We start from the raw sequence: 25,505 nt of genomic DNA, 5'->3' as shown, positions 1-25,505 counted from the left end.
CTGCCAAGAAGAGGGCAGGAAAGCAAACTAAGTAAGTGGAAATATTTTGATGATTTCATACCCTCCCTCATGTTTCTTCTGTAATATCAAGTAAAGCTCTTGAGTGTTTTCCTTCTTGTTTTTATATTTCCCAAATGCTCTCTGTATCCTACACTTCTTTTTTTCATTTTATGTCTGAACCTTATCTATGTGTGGAAGAGAAATCAGGGTGGTCAGGAAACAATTGTTGAAAGCCTATTATGGGCCACACTATATAGCTCTATACACATTAATCCCAACGAAAGGCCTGTAAATTAGGTGATGACTATCATCATTTTATAATGATGAAAATGAGTTCTAGAGACTATAATTATTTTTCTTTGGTCATACAACTTGTAAGTGGTGGAGTCTAGGTAATTCCTGGTATATCTGACAGTATTAACCACTAAACTTTCTACTGCTCAGTTTTGAATCTTGTTTAGTTACTGTTTATGTAACTTTCATCATGTTATTTTATTTTTCTGAGCCTCAGTTTTGCTATACATTAAGTGGGAGCAAATATTCCTGCTTCATGTTAGAGGTGCAATATCCAAAACAGTAGCCACTAGACATGTGGGTATTTAAATTTGAATTACAGTTAAGTAAAATTAAAAATTAGGTTCCTTATTTGTATGTACTAAGCACATTTAAAGGGCTCAACAGCTACTTAAAGCTAATATTGGTACCATATTGGACATACATCAGGTACAGAACATCCCCACCATCCCAGAAAGCTTTGTGGTACAGTGCTGATTTAGATTATATAAAGTATGTAAAAGGACTTAGCTTAGTGTATAATTCATAGTAGTTGCCCAAGAAAAGTGATTTCCTTTGCTCTTTCCTTTCAGTGTTAGAGCTAGGTATGTTCTTCTGTTTTACTGACGGAGTCAGGAGAAGGGAGTAACTTACCCAATGTACTGTAATAGAGGATATGTCTAGCATTGGGACCTACATCTCCTGACTCTCTAGCATTCCCTCTAGTGGACCCATCCTTATGTGCTACTCTGTTGAATGAGATCTCAAGACTGAGGATGTGAATAATGTGAATTAACTTTGGAGTCAGGGCAGTAGCAGAAAAAGACATAGGAACTGAATGCCTTCTATGTTCCAGTCAGCTCTGTGCTCAGTTCTTTACATTTATTATCTTAGGGAATCTTCACTGAAGCCCGGAGAAGTTAAGTACTCACTTCAAGTTGTCAATTAGTAAATGGCAGAGCAAATATTCAGACTTCTTTTTGACTCCAAAGTCCATTTTTTTTCATTATGCAATACTACCATCTCCAATGTGAAAGCTCTCCTGCCCATTCCACTTACTAAGTAGGATAAAGCTTCAGCAGATTCCTGCTTCTTAGTGGGTCCTCAGAAAATTCAAGTTACTCTTCTTTCTTTTGCATTTATAGCTGAACCATCATCTTCACAATCCGTTTCAACTGAAAGGGAAAGATAGCTGAAATTACTTTTTGTTTGGCTTCAAGATCCAAGTCCAGAGTTTACAGTCCCAGTCTTCAGAGAGAACACCAAATGGATCCAAGATCTCTACGTTAATTTTCAAGGCCACCAGTTGCTCAGACAACGCCTTTGTGCTAATTAGAAATGTGAGCCACCTGGGGGCAGAAAAATTGTAGAGAAGCGTCCACTCCAGTGAAACAATGAGAAAAATACCTTTCTTTCTCAGAGATGTTGGAGTTTCACCAGGGCAGTGGAAGAATGAATTTCAGCCTTTGTGTGTTCCCTCTCATTGGGTACCCTTGTGCAGGGGGGCAACCTGCCCTGCCTAACAGTATCTGTTGCACTTGCCTAGTGGCTAAGAGCCTTCCTAGGTCTGGAAAGTAGTGTCATTGTTTTCTGGAGAGAGTAGATAGGGTCATCAGTATCCTCTCATGGCTTCTGGATAGTAGATGAAATTGTTGCATTCTTAGGTTATTTTGACATTTTTTCATTTGGTTCTTACTAGCTTACTGGATGATTTTTAAAAGACTTTCATTAATTTAGAAGTTAAAAAAATACCTTAATATTTCAAGGCGAAATGGTATTTCTTTTTTTTTTTTTTTAAAGATTTTTATTTATTTGACAGACAGGGATCACAAGTAGGCAGAGAGGCAGGCAGAGAGAGGAGGAAGCAGGCTCCCCGCTGAGCAGAGAGCCCGATGCGGGGCTCGATCCCAGGACGCTGGGATCATGACCTGAGCCAAAGGCAGAGGCTTAACCCACTGAGCCACCCAGGCGCCCCAGTATTTCTTAAATAATAATTTTTTTTAGTCTGTTTATAGCTGCCTCATTCCATAGGGATTTCACAAACCAGTTCATCAAATTACTCTGCATCAGTCTAGTTTGCTAGCCTATGACAGACAGGACAAAGGATAGAAATAGTCATGGGAAAGTCTTATCCTTTTAAGGTATTCTGTTCTAGCTCCTCTCTCTTCTTATAATCAGCCCTCCCCTGCTTCATCTGACCCATCCATTTAATAGAAAGAGGTTACTTCAAATGACTAAGACCTTAAATCCAACCAGTGTAGTCCTTGGTGACCCTGCACATAATGTCTTGGTTTCCCCTACCTGAGTCAGTAGTTTAGCATGCAATATACTGAAATTTGTGGTTTTGTGGACCACAAGCTTTACTTGGAATCATCATGTTAAGTTATCCATGTTACACATAAACCAACAGAGATGAGGACTGATTTTTACCAGCGTATGTTGACTCCTACAATCTGATTGCCTTAAGGGGATGCCTTGAGCCAGTTTTCCAGAGATAACTTGTTTATGCTTATAACCTGCTACCACAGTCCCCATTTTACTGGGAATGAAGAAAGCTATGTCTTTTGAAAACTTCAGCTGGTGTCTTTTAAAGAGGACAAACCAGTAGTGCTTAAAGTGCTGCATCTTGAGATTGTTGAAGATTTATGATGGGTACTTGGGGGTTTGTTATACTATTCTTTCTACCTCTGTGTATTTTTTGAAGTCTTCCATAATAAAACATTTAAAAAAACAACAAAAAAATGCTTTACCAGTCATGAGGAGGAGAACACATACAGATTTCTCTTTAGAAGAGAACTAATTAACCTAGGAGTGGGGTGGAATGTACACTGCTTTAGTAGTGATGTGCCATGTAAAAATCTGGGGAGGGGAGATTTTAAATTGAAAAGGCCTGTGCATCAGAAATTCTGATAAGATCTTCTAAGGAGAATCTCCTCTGACCTGTAGTCCCCCTCCACCAGGCCCCTGAAGAAGCTTCTGTAACCAGCCACTATTACTGAAAGAATTGTATCATTCCTTGGGCATTCGGGAATAGGGGGAGTTTGAAAACCATGGAAAGCCAGGCATCAGGTAATTGATGGAAGCTGTGGTAGCCAGCAGGCAGAGAATCACAGGCAAAGGGTACCTGGGGGCAAGAGAGAGCTAGTACTATAAAAAGGCTTCATTCTCATCCCAGGTGAGTGCTGGAGAGGGAAAAGCTACTAAGGAAGCAGGGGACCAGGGAGCTGAATATGTGGCAAAGAGGACCACACTTGGAATCTCAAAAAGTATTCTTTGAAAACTCCACGCCCTATCTAACTTGCGGATTTTATTTTTTAAAAAAAAGATTTTTAAAATTTATTTGACAGAGACACAGTGAAAGAGGGAACAGAAGCAGGGGGAGTTGGAGAGGGAAATGCAGGCTTCCTGCTGAGTAGGAAGCCCAATGTGGGGCTTGATCCCAGGATCCTGGGATCATGACCTGAGCTAAAGGTGCTTAACAACTGAGCCACCCAGGCACCCTGACTTGCAGGTTTTAAAACATATGGGAAAGCACTCTTAAGGCAAAGAGTATACACACACACACACACACACACACACTCATGCCCAAGGACCTGGAACTTGTCTGCTGAGCTTGGAAAGGTAGGCTCCATAAAGTACACATTGAAAACTGTGTGGTTTGGTTCTTGTGCATTTACTGTGCCACTGAGCAAAGAAGGGTATTGGTACACTGCTGGAAGTGAGATATGGTTGGAGAGGTGGGGCATTGTTTAGGGTGTGGGGACCTAGGAGGACATGTTCTTTTAAAACTCTGAAGGTTGAGGTAACATGATTAGAAACGGGACAGAGAAGAGAGCAAGGGCAGTTCTAAAAAGGTACAAAGCCGAGATTCACCCAGTTTCTCCTAGGCCAGAGTTGTGGGTGGCATGTCAGTCAGACCCAGGCGGGTGCTGCGCTTTCAATAGAGCTGGTCTGTGAAACTTGGCTGGGAGGACAGAGGAAGATTGATGTTTGCTTCAGAATGGGGCTGTCAGCTGTGCTCACCACCTCACCATGGTCCCAGCTGTAAACAAAAGTCCTGGCCCTTCATGGCACTGCAGAGCCGTCCAGGCTGGTGTAAGTCTCTGAGGACAGCTAGACTATTTTGTCATCCTGGCTGACAACCAGAAGACAGAAGAAACAATAGAAGGTGGTGGTGGTGGTTAGAGGGGGGCAGGATTGGAAGGGGGTGAGAAGCAGTGACCAGTGGGAAGGAGCTGTCAATTTCAAAATCTTAGGTCTTTGAATGCGAGTAACAGAAATTTTTCAGAGAAAGCAGACCCTTTTCCTTATGAGCTTCACAGATAATAGTGAGTTACTAAAGGAGCTCTGCAGGGACTATAGTGCCTCATTCATTCATTCATTCATTCTTTTTTTTTTTTCCAGTAGGCTCCACACCCAACCTGGGGCTTGAATTCATGACTCTAGGATCAAGAGTTGCATGCTCCACAGACTGAGCCAGACGTTCATTCACTTAATAAGAGTAACTTAATGTGCCCACCACTGGGCTAGGTACCTGGGATGATGCCAAAGTAATGGAAGACAGTTCATAAACTTAAGGGTCTTACAGGGAGTTTGAGGGTATGTATAAGTTAACTAAAATACTAAAGAGCATATCTTTAAATGCTAAGAGATAAACGTGGGATAGGGGTTTTTGAAGTGATTGAAGCCATATCCGGGCATGATCAGAGAAGGTAGGATTTGAGATGGCCTTGGAAAGATAGATATGATTTGCCTAGAAGGAAAAGGAAGTTGACATTCCAGGTTGGGACCAGAGCATTACAAAAATGAGGACTGCTTTGGCTAAAGCAGAAGGTTATTGTGTCAGAGACTTTCTTCAGAAACTCACCCACAAACTTCTCACCATAGCTAACCCAGACTTCAGGTCTTACTTGAAATGTCATATCTTCAGGAAGACTTCCTTGATCTCCAGGTTAAGTACCCTTGCTTTATGTTCCCCTAGCACCCACTACTTTCCACTTTTTAAGCTATGACTCTTTTCAACTAATGTCCTACTCTGTCTCCCTACAATTTCCCCCCCCCCACACTACACTCAGAATATTCTTTCCAAAATGCAAATTTGTTAAAACACTTCCTTCTTTAAACCTCTCCTCCTGAGCTCTTTCATTCTCTTGTGCTTCCCTTTATGTCCTTCCTGTTTCCATCCCTCTTACTTTTCCCTTTAGGTCATACCTTAAATGTTTCTGTCTCAGGGAAGCCTTTCAGGACATCACTTCCCCAAATTTCAACAACCAGGTCAAGTCTCTCTCTTAAATATTTCCATAATACTTCCACATTTTTCTCCATTTTATTATTCTCTAGTAACTTAGTCCAAGTTTGTCTCCCCCACTAGAATATAAGCCCTCTGAGGCCAGGGCTATGTTTAGTACTAAACATAGTACTATGTATAGTACTAAATATACAGGCTGTGTTGCCCGTATATTTAGTACTATTCCTGGCATATTGTGGTAGATGTGCCACAAAAATTTATGAGTGAATCCAAGGGAGATGAGGCAATATTGGTAGGTGAAAGTCATCCTCACAAGATTGTTCTTATATCTAGGGGCAAAAAGAAAGCTTTAAAAGCTTCTGAGTATGGAATGAGGAAATAATAAGATAACACTGACTTTTAAAAAATAACAAAAAACCTATTCAAACAAAACCCAAAGAGCTCCAACCTCAGCTTACCAGAAGCCCTAGCCTCCCAGTTATCTTGTGGATTCATATTCTCTCATACCTGTTCCTGCTACCAGTTACTCCTCCAAAAACACAAGAAAATGTATTAATTATTCCAACCAGAGAGATTTGGCACCAGAGCCCAAATCACTTACTTTCACTTGCATTTGTTCATTCAGCTGATATTTATTGCCCACGTCCATTGTTTCAAGCACTGTGCTCTTAGTTACAGATGAAGAAAATATCCGTACCTTAATAGAGTTCACAGCTGAGTGCACTCTTCATACTGATCACTCACTTCATAGCTTCAGATTTTTAGTGAAGGATTTTGCCATACTTGGGCTCAATTAGGGAGACGTTTCAGGGCACTAAGAGCCTGAATCTCAGGGTCAGTTCCTCTATAAAACCAGGAGTCTGACTCAGAGAATGGATGATTATGTTGACCCACACTAGACTTTTACCCTTTCATGAGGAGGATAAATGGCAGGGTGGAGGATGTTTATAAGGACATTCAGGAAATAATCCATTTCTAAACATTATGAGGCTGGACCTAATAAGGCAAACAGGTCTCCAAGGTGTACCCCTGAGTAAACCATAGAGGAGAAACTCAAGGAATGACAGGAAAAAGAAATAGATTTTCCAATAAAAATCAAAGAGTTGTCTTGTCCCCTGAGAGAAGCTGAAACAAAAATATGGCCCCAAGAAACCTTCCAAAGATAATCAGAAAGTACCCACCCTCACCCTGGGGTAGGGGATTGCTTCTTTTCATTTTAGATTCATTTCCCAAATGGTTAGGGAGATAGCAAATGGGGATGTTAGACAGGCTGTACACCTTCAAGGAAGAGTAAAGGGAAGAAATGAAAACTGTTTTGTATTTTTAGTCCTAAGTGGTTGAGTCCTAAGTCTTGGTTGAGGGATAACATTAAAAAATAGTATTAGTAACATTTTGAAAATGCATTCATTAGTTTTGACTCTCTCTTTCTCTCTCAAATCCTTTACCCTGAACATGAATCCACCACCAGGATATCAGGGAGAGAGACTATATAAGTAGCAGCTAGACATGAATGAAACAAATGTCCGTAATTCATTGCTCTACTCTGTTAGGTTGCCTTGGGTGAAGAAGGTTCATACATCTGGAATTTGAAATACTAAGAGGAAGAAATCAGTAGAGTATATTTCATAGAAGGATAACAAAGTATTATGAAACCATATTGTATCCTTCTTTAAAGGAACAACCTGAAACTTAAGGTACTCAAATGGTGATAACAGGACATGTCTCTTCTAGGGAAAGGCTAAAAGAAGTATAAGCCTAAGAGATTCACAAATAAATTCACAGGGGAACCCTAGAGGACAGTGAGTTTGTAAAATTTGGAGCTTGGCATGACCCTTTTTTAAAATGATTTTATTTTTAAGTAATCTCTACACTCAATGTGGGGCTCAAACTTAGAACCCCAACAAGAGTCACATGCTTTACCAACTGAGCCAGCCAGGCACCCCTTGGCATGACCATTTTATACCTGTCATATCCTAACTGATGCCAAGATTTGAAATATCCTCTTTCTATGGAGACTGTGGATATCTAATATGGGTATCAGCAAATGATTAACATGGCAGAGATTGGGTATTGAGTGGTCATCACAAAGATAGTTTCCTCAGCTACAGATTACCTTTGTCCTTTAAATCATCTGTAGTCTATGTGTCACAGCAGTCTCAGAAATGAACCTCTGAAGCTGATATGTTACGACACATTTTGTTTTTTCATCTTCTGTTCCATTCTCTCCCTTTATAGCTTCAACTAAGTTGAAAAAAAGGGAATTACATCTAGGACCTGGGGGCCCTCAGTGTCTGCATGTCCCCATGTTGTCTGATGAACAGACCAGACTAAATGATCTGGGAAGTCCCTTCAAGCTCTGTTGTGCCAGGTTCTAGAATTCCAAGACATTGTGATCCATTGACCCAGTTGCCTTATGGGGAATCTAATGAGAGATTAGTTTTCTAAAAGAGTCAATTGTTTGTTTCTCTGTGTGGGAATAGTGGTAAATACAGTCAAAATAGCAAATGTGCTGCTATTACCAAAGGTTCTGAGCATTCTTGCCCTTCTTATGGTCAGGGCTGTCTTTATAATAATTCTTACTGCCAGAAGTAGTTAGGGACTAATGCTAAATTGAGGACTGATAAGACTGTGATCAGTCATTGTCAGTGAGTAAAATCGTTTTCAGTGAGTAAAAGGTGAGATTCAGGGTTGATAATCTGAAGCGTGGAGTCAGAAAGATGCGCAATTGCTAGATTCCTTTGTCATGACTGCCCTTCATTTTGGACTATTCTCAAAAAACCAAGTCTTCCTATGTACTATGTACTATTATCCTAATAATACTGTTCTAACACCCCTTGACCCATTAAATGAATTACCTGTGAAAATTGTAGATGATGTAGTTTTGTTTCTCATATTTTTATTTTATTTTTTAAAAAATATTTTATTTATTTATTTGACAGAGAGGAAGAGATCACAAGCAGGCAGAGAGGCAGGCAGAGAGGGGGGCAGGAATCAGGCTCCTCGCTGAGCAGAGAGCCCAGTGCGGGACCCTGAGATTATGACCTGAGCCGAAGTCAGAGGCTTAACCCACTGAGCCACCCAGGCGCCCCTGTTTCTCATATTTTTAAAAGAAGGAGTAACCTGTTTTCTTGCTTCCCCTATCCCTACCCCAAACAAAATATTATTGTGAACTAAATATATCAGCCAAAAGTAGAGTTAGTCTGACAAAATGTGTGTATAGTGTGTGGTAGGAGGAGAAGAGGGACTGCCTGTTCTTCTTTCTTTTTTTTTTTTTTTTGAAGATTTTATTTATTTCTTAGAGCACAGAGGGAGAGTGAGAGGGAGAAGTAGATTCCCCGCTGAACAGAGAGCCCAATGGGGAGCTCGATCCCAGGACCCTGCGGTCATGACCTGAGCTGAAGGCAGATGCTTAACTAACTGAGTCACCTAGGCGCACCTGGGATTGCCTGTTCTAAGGTTTCTTGAAGCTGACTTTGAAAATCCCTTGCCCAGTAAATGGGGCATTGGATTGAAAATTGGGAAACTGTGTTTTGGTTTTGCCACTGTCAGTAACTCATTATGAGAGTTGGGTAAGTCACTTGGCCTCTCTGAGCCTCATTTCCTCATCTCTTGCATGGATACATGGTTATTTTACCTCCAAGGTTTACTTTGAGAATGATATGCCACTGAACTTCTTTGAAAAGAGAAAGACTACAAGGATGCTTGTTACCTTGATAGTATATTCCCTCATGACACCCCTTGCAAAGTGAGTATAACTGGTGAGAACTAATGCTGTAATTGGGTGTTTGAAAAAAATTTTTTTGAAGAACCACAGTTCTCACTACTTAAAAGAAATTATCTAGCATACACTAATTCATTTCATGCTGTGAGCTTGGAGTGGGGAGTTCAAAGATAAATACATGATAATCCCTGACCTCAAACTCATATATATGTGTGAGGGAAACTGACAAAAGAATCGTATATAATCTTACAAGTATCAATAAAGAGCTATATACAGAGTGTTACTGGAGAACCCAAATTTATCTGGGTGTTGGGGTGAGAGGGGTTTGAGATGACTTCACAGAAAATGTGACATCTGGTTAGAGTCTTGACAAATGAGCAGGGGCCTCAGGTGGAAGAGGTCATAAGAGGGCATTTAAAAGCCTAGGGAACAGCAAAGGCACAGAACATTAAACAGGATGAATTATTGGGTTCAGGGATCTGTGGGTAGTTGGCATGGCCAAATGCAAGGTGCATTTGGGGATCAAGGGGATTGACGAGAGAAGAGGCTGGAGGAACTGTCAGGGGCCAGAGCAGAAATTCTCTTGGAGGTCAATTTAAGGAATGTGGACTTTTTCCCTAAGGTAATAGGAGCTATTGATGGATTCAAAGCAAGGAAGTATCATAAATAGATTTGTGTTTTAGAAAGGTCAAGTTGGCAATGGTGTAAAGGATAAAAAGTAATATTGGAATCAAGTGTTGAACCAAGGTGAGGTTAGGGAGAATAGAGAAGGAGGGATAGACTTCAAAATATTTGAGAGGTAGACTCAACAGGATTTGGTGATTGATTTGATCTTATGGAAGAAGGGGTTGTCAAGAGTAACTCCCAGGTTTCTGGCTTAGGTAACTGGGTAGTCACACTGATCACAATTGGAAAGATTAACAGAGGGAGTAGAAGAGAAAGTTTGAAGGAAATTGTGAATTGTTTGTCTGTAGACATGTTGAATTTGAGGTATTTGTGGGCTATCCAGTGGAAAGATTGAATAGAGAATTGGAAAATAGGACTAGATTGGTGGAGAGTCTAAACTGAAGGCAGAAATTGAAGAATCATTTCATACAGGTTGTCACAGCCATGGAAATAGTTGAAAACAGCCAACCAGTAAGTGGACAACAAGGAGAGGTGAAAGCCTAAAATAAAAATCCTAGAGAATAAGGAACACCAAGAAGCAATGGTTAGATGAGCAAGAGAAGAAACTGGAGAATGAAAGCCAAGGAAGAAGAGAATTTCAAAGAAGCTGTGACAGTTCTGACAAATCTTACAGGAAGTCATGAAAGATTAGGACAGGGAAGTATTGACTTGATATAGCAATTAACAAGGCAGAGTGAAGAACATGGGAAAAGCGTTTTCAGGTGAGAGTTAAGGGGAGGAAGCAGAGAATAGATAACAGTGTGTAAGGAGTAAATGGTAGTCATGAGCATGTGGAAACATCTAATAAGGATAACCCTTTTAAAGAAACTTGGTGATGAATGGAAAGAAAATAGATCAATGGACATAGGGAAATTCAGGGTCAAATGAGGGGTGGTTTTGATTTTATTCTTCATTTTTTAAAAAAAGATTTTTAAGTAATCTCTATACCCAATGTGGGGCTTAAACCCACAAACCTGAGATCAAGGGTCAGAGGCTCTAGTGACTAAGCCAGCCAATTGCCCCTATTTTTTTTTAAAGTAGGCTCCATGCCCAGTCTGGAGCCCAACTTGGGGTTTGAACTCAAAACCCCAAGATCAAGACCTGAGCTGAGATCAAGAGTCAGATGCTTGGGGCATCTGGGTAGAATAGTCAGTTGAGATTCCGACTCCTGCTTTTGGCTCAGGTCATGATCTCAGGGTTATGAAATTGAGCCCTGTGTGGAGCTCTGAACTTAACACAGAGTCTGCTTGTATTTCTTCCTCTGTCCTGCTGTGCAACGCCCGCCCCCGCAATAATTAAATTTTTTAAAAAGTCATATGCTTAACTGACTGATCACCCGGGTGCTCCTATTTTTAATTTCTTATATTTTTAAAATATTTTAAATTTTATTTATTTTGAGAGAGAGAGAGAGAGAGAGAGAGAGAATGGGGAAGGGCAGAGGGAGAGAATCTTAAGCAGACTCACTGAGTGGGGAGCCCAAGTCAGTGCTGAATCTCATGACCCTGGGACCAGAACTGGAGCCAAAATCAAGAATTGGATGCTTAACTGAATGAGTCAGCCAGATACCCCCCCTATTTTTCATTTTATTTTTTAAAAGATTTAATTTATTTATTTGACAGAGAGAGCAATACAGCAAGAGAGGGAATACAGAAGGGGGAATGGGAGGAGAATCCCATGCAGGGCTTGATCCCAGGACCCTGGAATCGTGACCTGAGCTGAAGGCAGAGTCTTTATTTATTTATTTATTTTAAAGATTTTATTTATTTGTCAGAGAGAGAGAGAGAGAGAGAGCGCAAGCACAGGCAGAGAGAGTGGCAGGCAGAGTCAGAGGGAAGCAGGCTCCCTGCGGAGCAAGGAGCCCAATGTGGGACTCGATCCCAAGACGCTGGGATCATGACCTGAGCCGAAGGCAGCTGCTTAACCAACTGAGCCACCCAGGCGTCCCAAGAAGGCAGAGTCTTAAGGAGCCACTCAGGTGCCCCTGTTTTTCATTTTATTTATTTATTTTTTTTTTAAGATTTTACTTATTTATTTGAGAGAGAGACAGTGAGAGAGAGCATGAGCAAGGAGAAGGTCAGAGAGAGAAGCAGACTCCCTGTGGAGCTGGGAGCCTGATGCAGGACTCGATCCTGGGACTCCAGGATCATGACCTGAGCTGAAGGCAGTCGTCCAACCAACTGAGCCACCCAGGCGTCCCTTGTTTTTCATTTTAAACGGGAGAGATTTTCCCTCTTTCTCTTTCCTCCCTCTCCTGCCCTCCCCTCCCCTCTCAATCCTACTTTTCTCCTCCCTTTGCTCCTTCTTCTTCTTTTCCACCTCCTTTTGCCTCCTCTCTATTTGAAAAATCTAAGGCTCAGAAAGAGGTTAAGCAATTTGTCATGGTTGTATAATTTGTAAGCATGTTATATTTTAGCAGGGAGAACCCAGTAACAGTAGATATTGAAAATATAAAAAAAGAGGTGACTTTAACTTAACCCTTTTTGTGATTGTGGACTCAGCAAAATGAGACATACAAAATGGAAATCTGACGTTCCATTCTGGTCCATGTGCTAGGAATTAGACAGGCATAAAAGAGAAACTATGATGATGTGGTCTGCTCATGTAATAGCTAATCTTTATTAAGTGCTTACTATGTGCCAAGCACAGGGTTAAACACTTTGCCTGAGTTATCTCATTTTTATTCCCATAACAACCCTGTGAGAAAGGTTCTATTATCACCTTCATTTAACAGATGTGGGCATTGAATAACAGAATGTTCGATGATTTGCTGAAGGCCACATAGTTATTGTGTGCTGGATCTTTCAGAGCCTTCAAATGACCTTCTAGAAGAGGAAACTGAGGCTGAGGGAGGTGAAGTAATTTGTTCAAGAGCCCTGTATCTAGTGAGGATTGGACCTGTAATGCAAACCCAGGCTCTGTCTGGTACCAAAACCATGCTTTTAATTACTTCATTGTCATGAATGGAAGCTATTAAAATAGAGAATGTGTGCATATTTTTCTATATCCAGCTCTTTAAGGCAAAATGTTCCTTGAATTTAAGTGGTACTAAGAATTGCCCTTACTCCAGGAAATTGATAGTGAGAGTAAGTACTTCCTTGTAATGTACTGCACAGTATATGTATCCTGGACATTTGTGGAAAGCCTCATGCTGAAAGCAGAGACTCAAACAAACAAACAAAAACAGCTACTCAGGCAGAGTGGCAACAGCTGAGTTCTCATATGACTTTTTCAGGTGGCCCATTCATCAACCCTACTTCCATCCTTCTATACAGAGAATACTCTGAATGAGAAAAGCTCCTGGCTCAGTTGTCTTTCTTCCTACTAGCCCGATTTTGCTAACAAGCTGTTCTGATACCACTAGCCCAAGTCTGTAGACTATAAATGTTATCCTAGATGTGAAGTATAATAGAACAGGCACTCTAGGGCTGGGAAGAACAGCCTAACTGCTATCCCTTCAGGGATGACTGGCTCTCTGGTTGGAAGAGCATGTGGACCAGGAAAGGCATATAAATTCCCACTTCTGTACTCACTTGTCACTGTCAGAGTTTTCATTTGATGATTCGTTTTTGAAATATAGCTTGACACTAGTCTTCATATTTGGAATAGTATTAATGTTTAATCAGATCATTATCATTCTTTATTCAACAATGCAATTTACCAGATTTTGACGTTGTCTTAACTTTGGTTCTGTTATACCCAGGGACCAGCTTGAGTGTGTACGTGCGTGTTCACATGTATGTGTCAATTCTATCTGATTTGATAAATCCCCTTTCAGGTTTATTTTTTTTTTGTAATCAATAGGTTAATGGAGAGGGAATGAATAGAAATGTGGTCTATAATAAGCTGTGTAAGAAGTCATGCTTTCATTATATGTATATATACATATATATGTGTGTGTGTATGTATGTATATATGTGTGTGTATATATATATAGCTAACTATGTATCAGGATCTGTGTGAACTAAAAAGCTATATAAAATGCAGTCCCTGCTGTCAGAAGTTTATTCTACATTTCTTCCATTCAGCAAGTGATAATACTACCTGGATTCATAATCCCTTGATAGTTCCCCTTGTTGACTGATTTGTCTTTCATCAGCAGTGCAGCTGAGGAAGATCTTTTTTTTTTTAAAAGATTTTATTTATTTATTTGACAGACAGAGATCACAAGTAGGCAGAGGGGCAGGCAGAGAGAGAGAGGGGGAAGCAGGCTCCCCACTGAGCAGAGAGCCCAATGTGGGGCTCAATCCCAGGATCCTGGGATCATGACCTGAGCTGAAGGCAGAGGCTTTAACCCACTGAGCCACCCAGGAGCCCCAAGGTGGGGGAAAAGTCTTATGGGAGAAAGTAAAAGGAAAAAATTGCATTCACTACCTTTCTTTCATATGAAAAGCTCTTTTTGATTTGACTGTGAATTCGGGGAGAGCAAGAGGCCCTGCTAGTATGTTGAGGGGAAAGAGGAAGACATAACACTGGTTTTTCCAAAGAGTAGAACAAACTGAAGGGAAGGTGGAGGTGCAGGTAGCTGTAACAGCAACTGAATGAAGTCTTTTCTCTGGAAAAATATATGTATAAAATATTTAATTCACATTAGGGATTAACAATGAATTAGTGAAAATACCCAAAGCACTTTATTTATATAGGAAGTTTTTTTCCCTTTTAGAAAATATGCTGTTTTGGGGCACCTGCTTGGTTCTCTCAGTGGAGCATGATTCTTGAAATCAGGGTCATGAGTTCAGGCCTCATGTAGGTGGGAAGCCTACTTTGAAAAAAAAAGAAAGAAAAGTGCTGTTTTTTGATTAAAAAAAAGATTTTATTTATTTATTTGACAGAGAGATCATAAGTAGGCAGAGAGGCAGGGGGGAGTGGGGGGTAGGAAGCAGGCTCCCTGCTGAGCAGAGAGCCTGATGTGGGGCTCGATTCCAGGACCCTGAGACCATGACCTGAGCCAAAGACAGAGGCTTAACCCACTGAGCCACTCAGGCACCCCGAAAAGTGCTGTTTTAAAACTTAAAATCACTTTTATATGTGATTCAGTCAGAAAGTAGGTTCCAGTAGTTCCTTCAGGTCTCTGGAGGGGTAAGTACTATGAGGGTAAATGAAAGTGACCTGCAGGTGAGTCTCTTCTATCACCTCCTGCCAATTTACTGTGGTGAAAAGGGTCCAAGTTCAAGAATGTCATGATTGAATGGAATGCTAGATGTCAGATGTTTCCAGTGGGACCAAGCTTTTCCACCTTCCTTCCCCTGAGCATACGTGGGAAGGGGGAGGAAAATGAAAGCCATTTGCACCTGTTTCTGCACCATGTGTCTCCCTTCTCCACTTGGGGGCTCTGATAGGGAGGGAGAGTACCTTCCACCTGGCATTGCCTCTGAGTAGCTTTGTGGACTCCTTTGGGCTATTATGTTGGTTGGTACTTTGGCTTCTTTGGCTCCCAGCACCAGCTGATGCCCTGATCTGAGTCCCAGTTGGGCAGGCTCTATTGCTCAGTACTGTAGCTGTCTCCAGGGCATTGTTCTTGAGATTTCCAACAGGGCAGATTTGTGCAGTTTGGCCCATCTGGACAAGATCTATAACAAGTAGAGCTCTGTGCAATAAGCTCATCTCCATAGTCCACCCCCCACTACCCCCGCCTTCGAGCTGCTGCAGCCTGACACTCCAGCCCTGCCATGGAGAGTATCAAAGAGATACTCTCTGCTCCTTTCAAAGGGGTATTGCTTGTGGCCTCTCATTGGTTGGCACTACCTGGGCAGAAATGGAAAAACAGGGACTCTCTGCCCTCTTAATTTAATCTCCTCCCTTAAGCCAGTCCTTTTGTTTTGAATCTCACTGGCAGTTATAGTTAATATCGTCAGTAAGATTAACTCCTGGTCCGGCTACCCTGGTCAGCCCAGAATGCTCTCCTCAAAGCTTAGAGACAGACAAGAGGAGTATAGCAGTGAACAGGAAAGAACTGACAAGCTCAATAGGAAAAAGGGGGAAAGAAAGGTGAGCTCTTGCTTTGACTGTAGGATTTGCTTTGATCATTGGATTTATTTACTTACTTTCAATTTAGAACACCATCTTGAGGATGAGAGGAAGGGAGAAAAGGGGAGAGAGGAATGAAACAGAGAGGAAGAGAGAGAGATTGGACTCACATAGTTAATTATTCTAGGTCCAGAGAAAAGGACAAGATATTTAAAAGATAATTTGATGACCTGTCTTTCAGCTGTTAGCCCTGTACTTTAATATTCCCTTTCTCAGTTCTTCATAGTTGGGTCACTTCAAAGGATTCAGCATACCAGACCCATGCTTCCCCATGTCCCAGTGGTATTTTAAGCCTGAAATGGGCTCTTCCACACCCCTTCTATTCTGACATTTCTGGTCACTTCAACTGACTGCCACTGACTGTGGAATGAGAAGGGAAACAAGAAAAGGGTTACTAAATAACTCCGACTTATGGCCCTTTAACTTCTACAATTACTACCCTGAGGTTCGCCAAGCCAATGTTTGTCCAGGATAGGGGTCCTCTATATGTCTAGTTCCTTTCTAGGAAGGTTGAAGCCCACTTTATCCTGGACAAGGTTGAATGGTACTATTATATGCTTACTAAAAGAAGGTTAAAGGGCAAGGTAACAATGAGGGGCCCTGTGAAATAAAGAGACTTTGGGGAAAACGAAAAAAAAAAAATGAAGGCCCAGCCAACAAAAGATTTTCTGAGGATAGTTTCTATATTTTACTCCTCCTGGGTCCTACTACCTTGGATCTTACTTTTCTTGAAAGTTTTCTAACACTGTTGAGAGGTTTCTTAAAAAGTAAGCATTTTTCTCTTTTTACATTCCCCAGCAGCCAAACACACTTTACCACCATACTAGTTAGGGAATAAAACAAATATTTCTGAGACTCTAAGTTCAGATGGATCTGGAAGGGTAGCTTTTTCGAGAGTCCAAGATTCCTGCCCCCATTCTGACAGTGTTGAGCATCCTATGAGATCTGAAGACTTCTCCGTTCAGTCATAGAGCAATGCCCTACCTCAGTGCAGCTTATGGCTATTCCAACCTTGCTGAGATGTGGGAAACATGTCACCTTGCCTTCTTCCCACAATCAAGGAAAAGTGACCGGGTCACACAGGGCAGAACTTGTGGATGGGAAAAACCTCCCTATTTGAGCCTGTGGTAGGAGGGATAGAGGGCAGAGTAAAGCCAGGCTCTGGGTGGGTGGGGGGCATGGCAGGGCAAAGAATGGTGCAGATTAAGATAACAAATGCCAGAATATAGTAGCAATGGTCTAAATATTCTCCACTGGAGAACTGGAAAACAGAGAGTCTCCAGCAAGAGAAGAAGGTCATCCTTGTCCCAGGGACATGGCCAAATCTTATTCTCATGAGAAATGGGATAACATGGAGAAAAGTTGGATTAGAACAGAGAAGCCATCTTTCTAAGTATAGCCACCACTGGCACCATGCAGTGTAGACCCACATATCTTTGGGATTGGCCACTGAGGTTCTGAGTGGGAGATCAGAAATGAATTTTCTAAGCCCCTGATGGAATCTAATGGAGGGGAGGCCCGCCCAGGAGGAAGCAGGAAGTCAAGAGCCGGACTCTCTAGCTCTTACCCTATTCACAGTGCCTGGTGAATATCTTCTGACCGTAGCAATTTATAGACAACCCAGTAGAAGATGTTGAAGATGAGGAAAGTGAAGGGGAAGACAGCTCGAGAGATGGTGTCAATCCTCTTGGCCTGGTCCACATAGAGTTTCCGCGTTGTTTCTCCTTCCCTTAGAAAAGGGGCTGGAGGTTGGGGGTTATAAATACCAGAACTTTCCCCTGGACCTCCATCCCTTGCCTGCAAGCAGTGGCCCAGGTCATAGCCACGGAAATAGAAGCGACTTTCTCGGATGATATCTTCCTCCTGAAATTACATGGGAAAAAGGACAGCATTTGAGGTTACAGCTTCATCTAAGGATGGAGACCAGGCCACACACATATATCTCATAGGTTATGCTATGCAGACTGGTGGCTGGGTACACAGACCCACTGCATGCTTTTTTATAGCCATAGAACTGTTCATTTGATGGATGTATACTAAGCAGCTATACATGGTGCATATGGCATATATTATGATTCTATTTGCAGATAAGCCCCGAGCTGCCTTTTTAAAAATGCATAACATAATTTACAGCCATCTAAAACTCAGTGAAGTGCCAACCCACTGTGAGAAGGATATCTCAATGTAAAGTTATCTCTGGTAGTCAACAGAATAAACAGAACAATAAAACTTTTAGAATGTACAGCTAAGATATTTAGACTTGGTGAACTTGACTTTAATGACTTTCAAAAGCTGCAGAATTAATTCTCCTTGTATAGGGTATCTTTTAAAAATTGTTTATCTCAACTTAAGGCTGAAAATTACAGAAGTTTTAAGTAACCTAGTGGGTCATCCAAATTAGGGTAAAGCTGATAAATCTGTTGCAAATTTATGTGATTCTCTGTAAACCAGCAGATTTTGACAAAGGTATCAGTACATCTAGGGTAACATTTATTACCCAATACACATTCCCTTTATGTAAAATATATGCATTATGATGAACACATTCACACTGGGGAAGTTAATTTTATATCAGCATTAAGAAATGTAGCAGACTACACAAAGTTCATTTACTCAATATTCAGCTGACAACCTTAAGTAGCTACAACAGCTGGAGGGCTAGGAAGTAAGAACAGGAAGACAGAGACAGAGATAGAAATAGAGGGAGAGGGAGATATAGAGAGAAACAAAGAGAGAAAAAAAGGACCAGAGTGCCTGAGTGATCAATAGAGAGCTTTCTTCATATGAGAGCCCTTCAGCCCCCAACTCAGAGCCTATTTACTCTTAGTTTATATAGAACTCAGACATGCCCAATTTTGTCTACTTCTAAAGCACACATTACCATCAGAATTGATGGTTCACAGCCTGGAAATTAGACATAAGACAGGTCAGTACATACCAGAATCTAAAAATAGTTCATTCAAAGATGGTTAAAATTTTTTAAAGTGTTGATGTTTATAGAAGTAAAAACTTCAGCTATCTAAGAAATCACCTGAAGTGAAACACCCCCTTGTTGGATGATACAGACTACCTTCTTGGTTTGCCCAGGATTGAGGTCTTCCTGAGATTCAGGATATTCAGTGCTAAAATAGAATGGTATACATGTATATTGAATAGATATGCCATAGATACACATAAAATGTGGATAAAGTAGGTTTTACACACATTGTGCAGTTAGAAGGACATCATAGGGTCTTTATAATGGGACCTCTGCAACTATGGTAACACACTGAACAGTGACTTTGTATGTGAGATATTGGTGTTGGTGGGTCCCAGTAGCCCTTGATTATTACATCACCAGAAGGTTGAGCCTGTCATTGGGCATCAGGGGCAGGCAAGCTCAGGCCACAGATTCAGCAACAGACCCCATTTCTTTCTTTCCTTCCTGTGGGCTCATAGGACAAACCTGGGAAAGTGTGTTGGTCTTGTTCACCGCCATGTCCCCAGCACAGTGCCTGGCATCTAGAAGGCACCCAGTAGATACCAGTTGAATGAATGAATGGAATGATGAGCTTCATGCTTCAGTATATAGGACAGGGAATGGCTTTGTTCACATGAAGCCAGCATCCTTTCAGGGTTTCAAACTAAAGAGTCTACTCAGAAGAGAGTCTTACTCAGTTACAAAGTGCTCAGCAGGAAAAACGATCACTCCTTGTCCCACCCTTATACAATGGCTTGATGTCCATCAGCCTCTAGAAAAAGTGGCACTTTTGGCATAGGAATGAATCTAAGTCAGCCAACCAGAGAGCTTTGCTACCCTATCTTTAATTTTGCCAGTCTCTGTGGAGACAGTTGTATGTGTGTAGGCCAGAGGCAATTCACTACTGTGGCTGTGCTTTGACTCTGAGTTCTAGTGGGGCAGCCTTAGCTCTCTGCTCAAAATTACTACCGTAATCTGTCACCAGATGCCTTGGATAACATCACCTGTTTTTTTTTTTTTTCCTAGTTCATTTTCACACTTTTACTACATAGTTTGTGCTGGATCCATTTTAGAAATGAAGAACCAGAGGTGAACAAAATATCTTCCAAGTAATTAATGAGGGAGTAGGGGTGCCTGGCTAGCTCAGTCAATTAAATGTCTGTCTTCAGCTCATGTCATGATCCCAGGGTCCTGGGATGGAGCCTCATGTCACATCGGACTCCCTGCTCAACGGGGAGGTTGCTTCTCCCTCTCCCTTTGCCATACCCCTGCTTGTGTTTTCTCTCTGTCAAATAAATAAATTTTTTTCTAAGAAAAAATTAGGGAGTAAATAAAATCATTTCCTCTTTTGTTTTCCATTTCAGGGTCCCTCACACGCCCAGTTCCCCACCGCTTATTCTGATCTCCTCAGCCCCTCAGCTAGAGGATAAGAGTGTGGAATATATTTGTTTGCAGAAGGCTCTGAAAGAGAAAGTTGAATCCAACTGCTGTTTCTGTTTCTATAGATTTAATTACTTTTCCTTTTCTCCAATCATAGTAAATCTAAAGGGAATTATTTGGAAATATTTCCCAGGCTGAAAACAAGCTGTCTCACATGGGAGAAAAAATGTGATCACTAGAGTAAGCTGCCATTGGCTCTTTTTGGTTTTAACATATTGTGCCATTTTCAGTTGGGGGACCAAAGACAAAGTGGCCTGAAATCTAAGGGTGGGGGTCCTGGATATGAGTATCATCTATTTAAGCCAAATTCTTAAGACTGTGTGTGTGTGTGTGTGTGTGTGTGTGTGTTGGGAAGAGACAATGGAGGCTTAAATGCAACTTGGTAGCTTCCATGGATGTTGGAATAGAATATTTTTTGTTATAGCTATCTATAGGGGAGGGGGACTGGGGAACTAGAGAGTAAAGATAGTCCAAAACCAAGTTGGGGAAGGAATGAATGTACAGTGTGGGAGTAGGATGTGGAGATGGGAAAGAGTGATAGCTATTCAGTGATACATATTGAAATGAATGAAAAGAAGAGTGAAGAATGGAGGTGCTGGGGGATGGAGAGAGGCAAGCAGGGTTCTGGGACCAAACCCCTGAGAGAATTCGGCAGTGTTTTGAAATTTCTTCCATTTCTCTTATCCTGTTGATAATGGCAAGGCTTCCTCTCTGCCCAGCTTGAAATAGAACCCTCTCCAATGAGCCTGCTAAGATTGGTGGAGTGGGTAATGTGGCTGCTGTGGTCAGAGCCCAGTACTAGGGCCTGAACGAGATCCCCTCCCTATGAAGCATATAGGCTAGCTGGGAAGACAAAGCAGAAATGTATGGAAAAGAAATTAAACTACTTAAAACAATGACATGGAAGGAAACCACCAAGCAGTAGAGATGGGTGGTTGAGGAGAGATTAGAGAAGAACACGATTAAACCTGGAGCTGGGTGAACAGCTGGCTGGCTCCTAAAATATTCCTAACTTGCTCTTGGCTAAGGGCTTTCTGAAAATCATATGGATGCTCTCCCCTTTCCTAAGAGGGCTTTTCTCAGACCAAAGACTTGCTTTTTCAGCTAGAATGGCAGGGCCCAGCGAGAGGTTCTAGAAATAGATGAACTCTGCTTTAACTTTTATAGGTTGCTCAGTGACCTCCAGGATTCCTGCTCCAGTTCCACTGGGATGGAAATGGCTTAAAGAAACTCGAAAAGGGACATGTGCTAATGGCACAAGTTTTGATTTTCAGGTTGTATTTACATTAATAATAAGCCCAGCCCATTTTTTGCCAGGATCCGGGGGTCTAAGCAGGGCCCAGGCTGCTATTACAACTTTGTAATAATTGAGCACTTGTTATGTCAGACTCCATTATGATATCAAGATCAACTTATTTATATATGGCCAGGAAGAGATGAGCTGCAGGCAGCTGGGAGTCGGAGAGGTGCAGGGAGGGGGCGGGACTAGTGTCAACCTGGAGTAGCTCTACAGTAACCGCAGCAAGCTGCTGTTGCTGGAACACCCACACAGGCAATTTAGCTGACAAAGGGACGCTGGAGACTGGTTGGCAGCCTGCTCTTCTTTTTCAAGGTAGGCATTGAGAAGGCATCAAGGTCAAAACCCCTATCAAGAGTTTGGTACCTGCATGCAGGTTTAACACAGATAAAGAGGGGGTGGAGAGTTAGCCTAGAAAAGGGAGCATTCTCTTTTCTTTCCCTTCTGTCAAGTCTGTATGTATATATTTTTAACCCTTAGTCTGAGATAAGAAAGGCTTTAAAAGGCTCTTGAAGGAGTCCTACTCAAGGTGATGCAGTTGTGGATCAACCCACTAGGGGGCGTGTTTCACAGAACCTGACTAAAGTCCAGGCAAGAATTGATACATTCCAACAAACCAATAGATGAAACAGGAGACCTGCTCTCAGCAGAAAGGGATCTTAGCCAGGGACATGAGTTCCCAGAGGTAGTTTTAAAGATATTTTCAGTGTGGATATATGGTTGGGACACCCTAGGAGCAGCTGAGGTAGGAGGTGGGTGTTAGGAAGAGAGAAAAATCTTAGTGCTAGAGTGGCCCCAACAGGCTGGAGCCCAGGGGGTCAGATCATCACTTTCTCTACCCCCCAGAGGTCATAGTGCATCTCCTCTGGCTTGGGAGCTTCCAGATTGGGCAGAAAACAAGGAGTCACAGCTCAAGGTAGACCAGACCTGTGTCTGATGATTAAGGGGCTAGTATGTAGCTCAGCAAAAGCTTTTGACTTTGCTCATAACTGGGCACTTGCTTCTAGGATAGTGCGGCCCAGGCACCTGTTGTCATGACAATGTACATAACACCCACTGTCTGGGTAATGGGTAGGGGCAAATTGCCTGTTTTTCAGGGCATCAAGCTCTCTATTTCCCCAGGTGATCATTCTACTGTAGAAGAAATGGGGTTAACAAACAAGAGGGAGAACAACAGCTCACATCCAACAACTCTGATACATCCAATTCTGATGCACCCAGGGAAGAACAGGGCAAAGAAATCCAACAGCCAGAAGAGGCACGTAGTGGTTTTTTAATTCCAGCTTAGCTCTAGGGACCCTCATATAATGCTCTCCTAGAAGGGCCCCCGTGCTTGACTCTTGAATTCTTTTTTTTTTTCTTTGACTCTTGAATTCTTAAGCACCAGTCAATGTATGGCAACATGGGGTATCTTCCTCCTGGGTGAGGGGAGAGCCAGGAGCAACCATTACTAATTCTCAAAATGATCTCATATTGACTAACTTGATAAGGTTCTAATATGAGCTCACCTTTTTTTTTTTCAGTGCTTACTATGTACTAGGCACTGTGCCCACACACTCTCTCTTTTTTAAGGTTTATTTACTTATATTTATATAATCTCTACACCCAACATGGGGCTCAAACTCATGACCCTGAGATAAAGAGTCACATACTCTTCTGGCTGAGCCAGCCAGGGCCCATATGTGTCCATGCTCTTAATCACTTTATTAGACTGCCCTACAGGGATTACTGTCCCATTGGATAGATTAGAAAAAGGAATCAAAGAGGTTAAAGTACTCAGTTTATCTGTGACCCATCTAGGACTGGAATCCAGGGTTCCTGATTGCTTTTTTAATCCTTGTAGCCATATGTGGAGTCTTGGTTTGTGGGAGGAGGAATAGGGAGGAAGGAGTACAAAAGAGAAAGGAAGGGGACCCCTTCCTAGTTATATTTACCATGTTTTGGCGCCTCTGCCTTTTTCGGAGTCGTATGAATTCCTTATGCTGACGAGATACAAAATTGACAGCAGCATACTCCAGTAGTGCAGCGAACACGAAGAGCAGGCACACAGCCATCCAGATGTCGATTGCCTTCACATAGGACACCTGTAACATCCACCAACAGAGCAATCAACCTTCTTGGAGCCCTTCCATTGCCTATCCAGTGGTTCACCAGCCCATACCAACAGCCTGCTATTCTTCAGTTATTCAGTTATCCTGAATTTCTTCTGGTGTTCAGAGAAGCTTTCCAGGATATGTCCCATTGCTTGAAGGCCCATATCAAAGAGATTGGGATACCCATTATCCTTCACCTCTCTGCACTCTCCACCCTTCACTTCCATCTGCCTTTTCTCCCTGTACTTCTTTTTCTTTCTTTCTTTCTTCTTTTTGTACTTCTGTTCCTGCTTCTGCTTCTTATTATTCTTTTCATTCTTTCCTTCTGTTTCTCTTCTTTCAATAAATAACAATGAACATGAACACTGCATTCTTTTGCTTTCTGTTTTTTCCTCGGGTCCTCACAGCTCTGATAGAAACTGGGCAGGGTTTGTTATTCCCATGTGAAACATGTGAGGACACTTGAAGCCTAAAGAGGAAAAGTCTTAGCCAAGATTACCCAGTGAGGAAGTGGCACTAGGATTTGGGGGTTCTGGGCTTTCAATTTAGTGGCATTGCCATTTACCTAGGCTGCAGTCTCAATATCAGACTAGGAATTCCTTTCTTTCCCTCCTCCACTCCCATTGTTCTCTTGACTGTGATTTTCCCTGCTGATCTTTATGAGAGTCCCTGCTGAATAACTGAATTCAGTGGCTCAAGGAAATGCCACCCAATCCCTGGCTATGGACACTTCTCTTATTTCAAGGCACCGTTGTCATCTACCCATCTGCTTCTTAGGGCTCTCCTCCCACTACCTGCCTTGGAAGCCTTTAAGTACTTTTCTCTCCCATTTCCCTCTTGAAGATTGAACACTTACCTCTCCCAGAATGGGATTTTGGCTGGATGGGCCTGGAAGGGTTATAGAATTTAGGTTTATGTAGTTCACCTCCTCAACCAGATGGACTCCCTACATAGTTTTCAGCTGCTGAGCCCACCTCATAGGGCTCCCCAGTAGGAGTAGGTTTGATGACAGACAACCTCTTTCACCAGCTACATTGGGCAGTGAGGTTGCTACAGTCTACAGGAAAGGAGCAGGTCTCACTGGATAACCCTTCCACCTTAGTGGTTCTTTTTTTTTTTTTTTTTTTTTTTTTGACAGATGGAGATCACAAGTAGGCAGAGAGGCAGGCAGGCAGAGAGAGAGGAGAAAGCAGGCTCCCTGGTGAGCAGAGAGCCCTATGTGGGGCTCCATCCCAGGACCCTGGGATCATGACCTGAGCCGAAGGCAGAGGCTTTAACCCACTGAGCCACCCGGGCGCCACCACACCTTAGTGGTTCTTAACCTGCAATGCCCTCCCCCCACCTCCTCACCTGAGTGGCATTTGGCAATGTTTAGAAACATTTTTGATTGCTCAATTTTGGGAAGGGTTACTACTGGCATCTCGTGGGTGAAGGGCAGGGATGCTGCTAAATATACTACAATGCACAGGACCGCCCCCCCCTGCCAACAATTACAAGGTCTAAAATGACAGTAGTACTAAAGTTTAGAAAATCTGCTCTATCTCTTTTAAAGCAATTCCATTAAGATAGTAGTTGTGGGTTACTAGGCACCCCTGATTAAGTATCCTTGGTGTTTCCACTTTGCCACCTATTAAGAGGGCAACCTATTTCATTCACCATCTCCCAGTCTTACTCTGTTCCCACGGATGTCGAGTAAGTACTATGAAAATCCATAATGAGGTAATGACAAGGAAGGTCCACAAAGGGCTTTGGACCATCAAAAGAAAAGACACCTTAAGCTACAG

The 25,505-nt window shown here is 42.1% G+C and overlaps 1 protein-coding gene across 4 annotated transcripts in view; it reads right to left on the bottom strand.

Annotated features, from left to right (window-relative positions):
* Positions 1–1,211: 1,211 nt before the first annotated feature.
* LOC309856359 (glycine receptor subunit alpha-4) overlaps positions 1,212–25,505 on the bottom strand; it is a 47,978-nt gene continuing 23,684 nt past the window's right edge. For 2 of the 4 annotated variants that reach the window (XM_082717428.1, XM_082717427.1), the window contains exons 8-9: positions 23,563–23,712; positions 16,597–17,795 (exon numbers count right to left, since the gene is read on the bottom strand). In XM_082717428.1, the coding sequence (XP_082573554.1) occupies positions 17,505–17,795; positions 23,563–23,712 (441 nt within the window). In that variant the 3' untranslated portion in view covers positions 16,597–17,504. Of the gene's footprint in view, positions 1,449–16,596; positions 17,796–23,562; positions 23,713–25,505 lie in introns of those variants that run through there. The other 2 variants (XM_082717429.1, XM_082717430.1) reach the window with 2 other exon arrangements.

This window comes from Mustela nivalis (genome assembly GCF_964662115.1).
Source record: "Mustela nivalis genome assembly, chromosome: X".
In the NCBI taxonomy this organism is placed as follows: domain Eukaryota; kingdom Metazoa; phylum Chordata; class Mammalia; order Carnivora; family Mustelidae; genus Mustela; species Mustela nivalis.
Note: the sequence above shows the minus strand (reverse complement) of the source record. Positions and strands in the feature narration are given on the sequence as shown.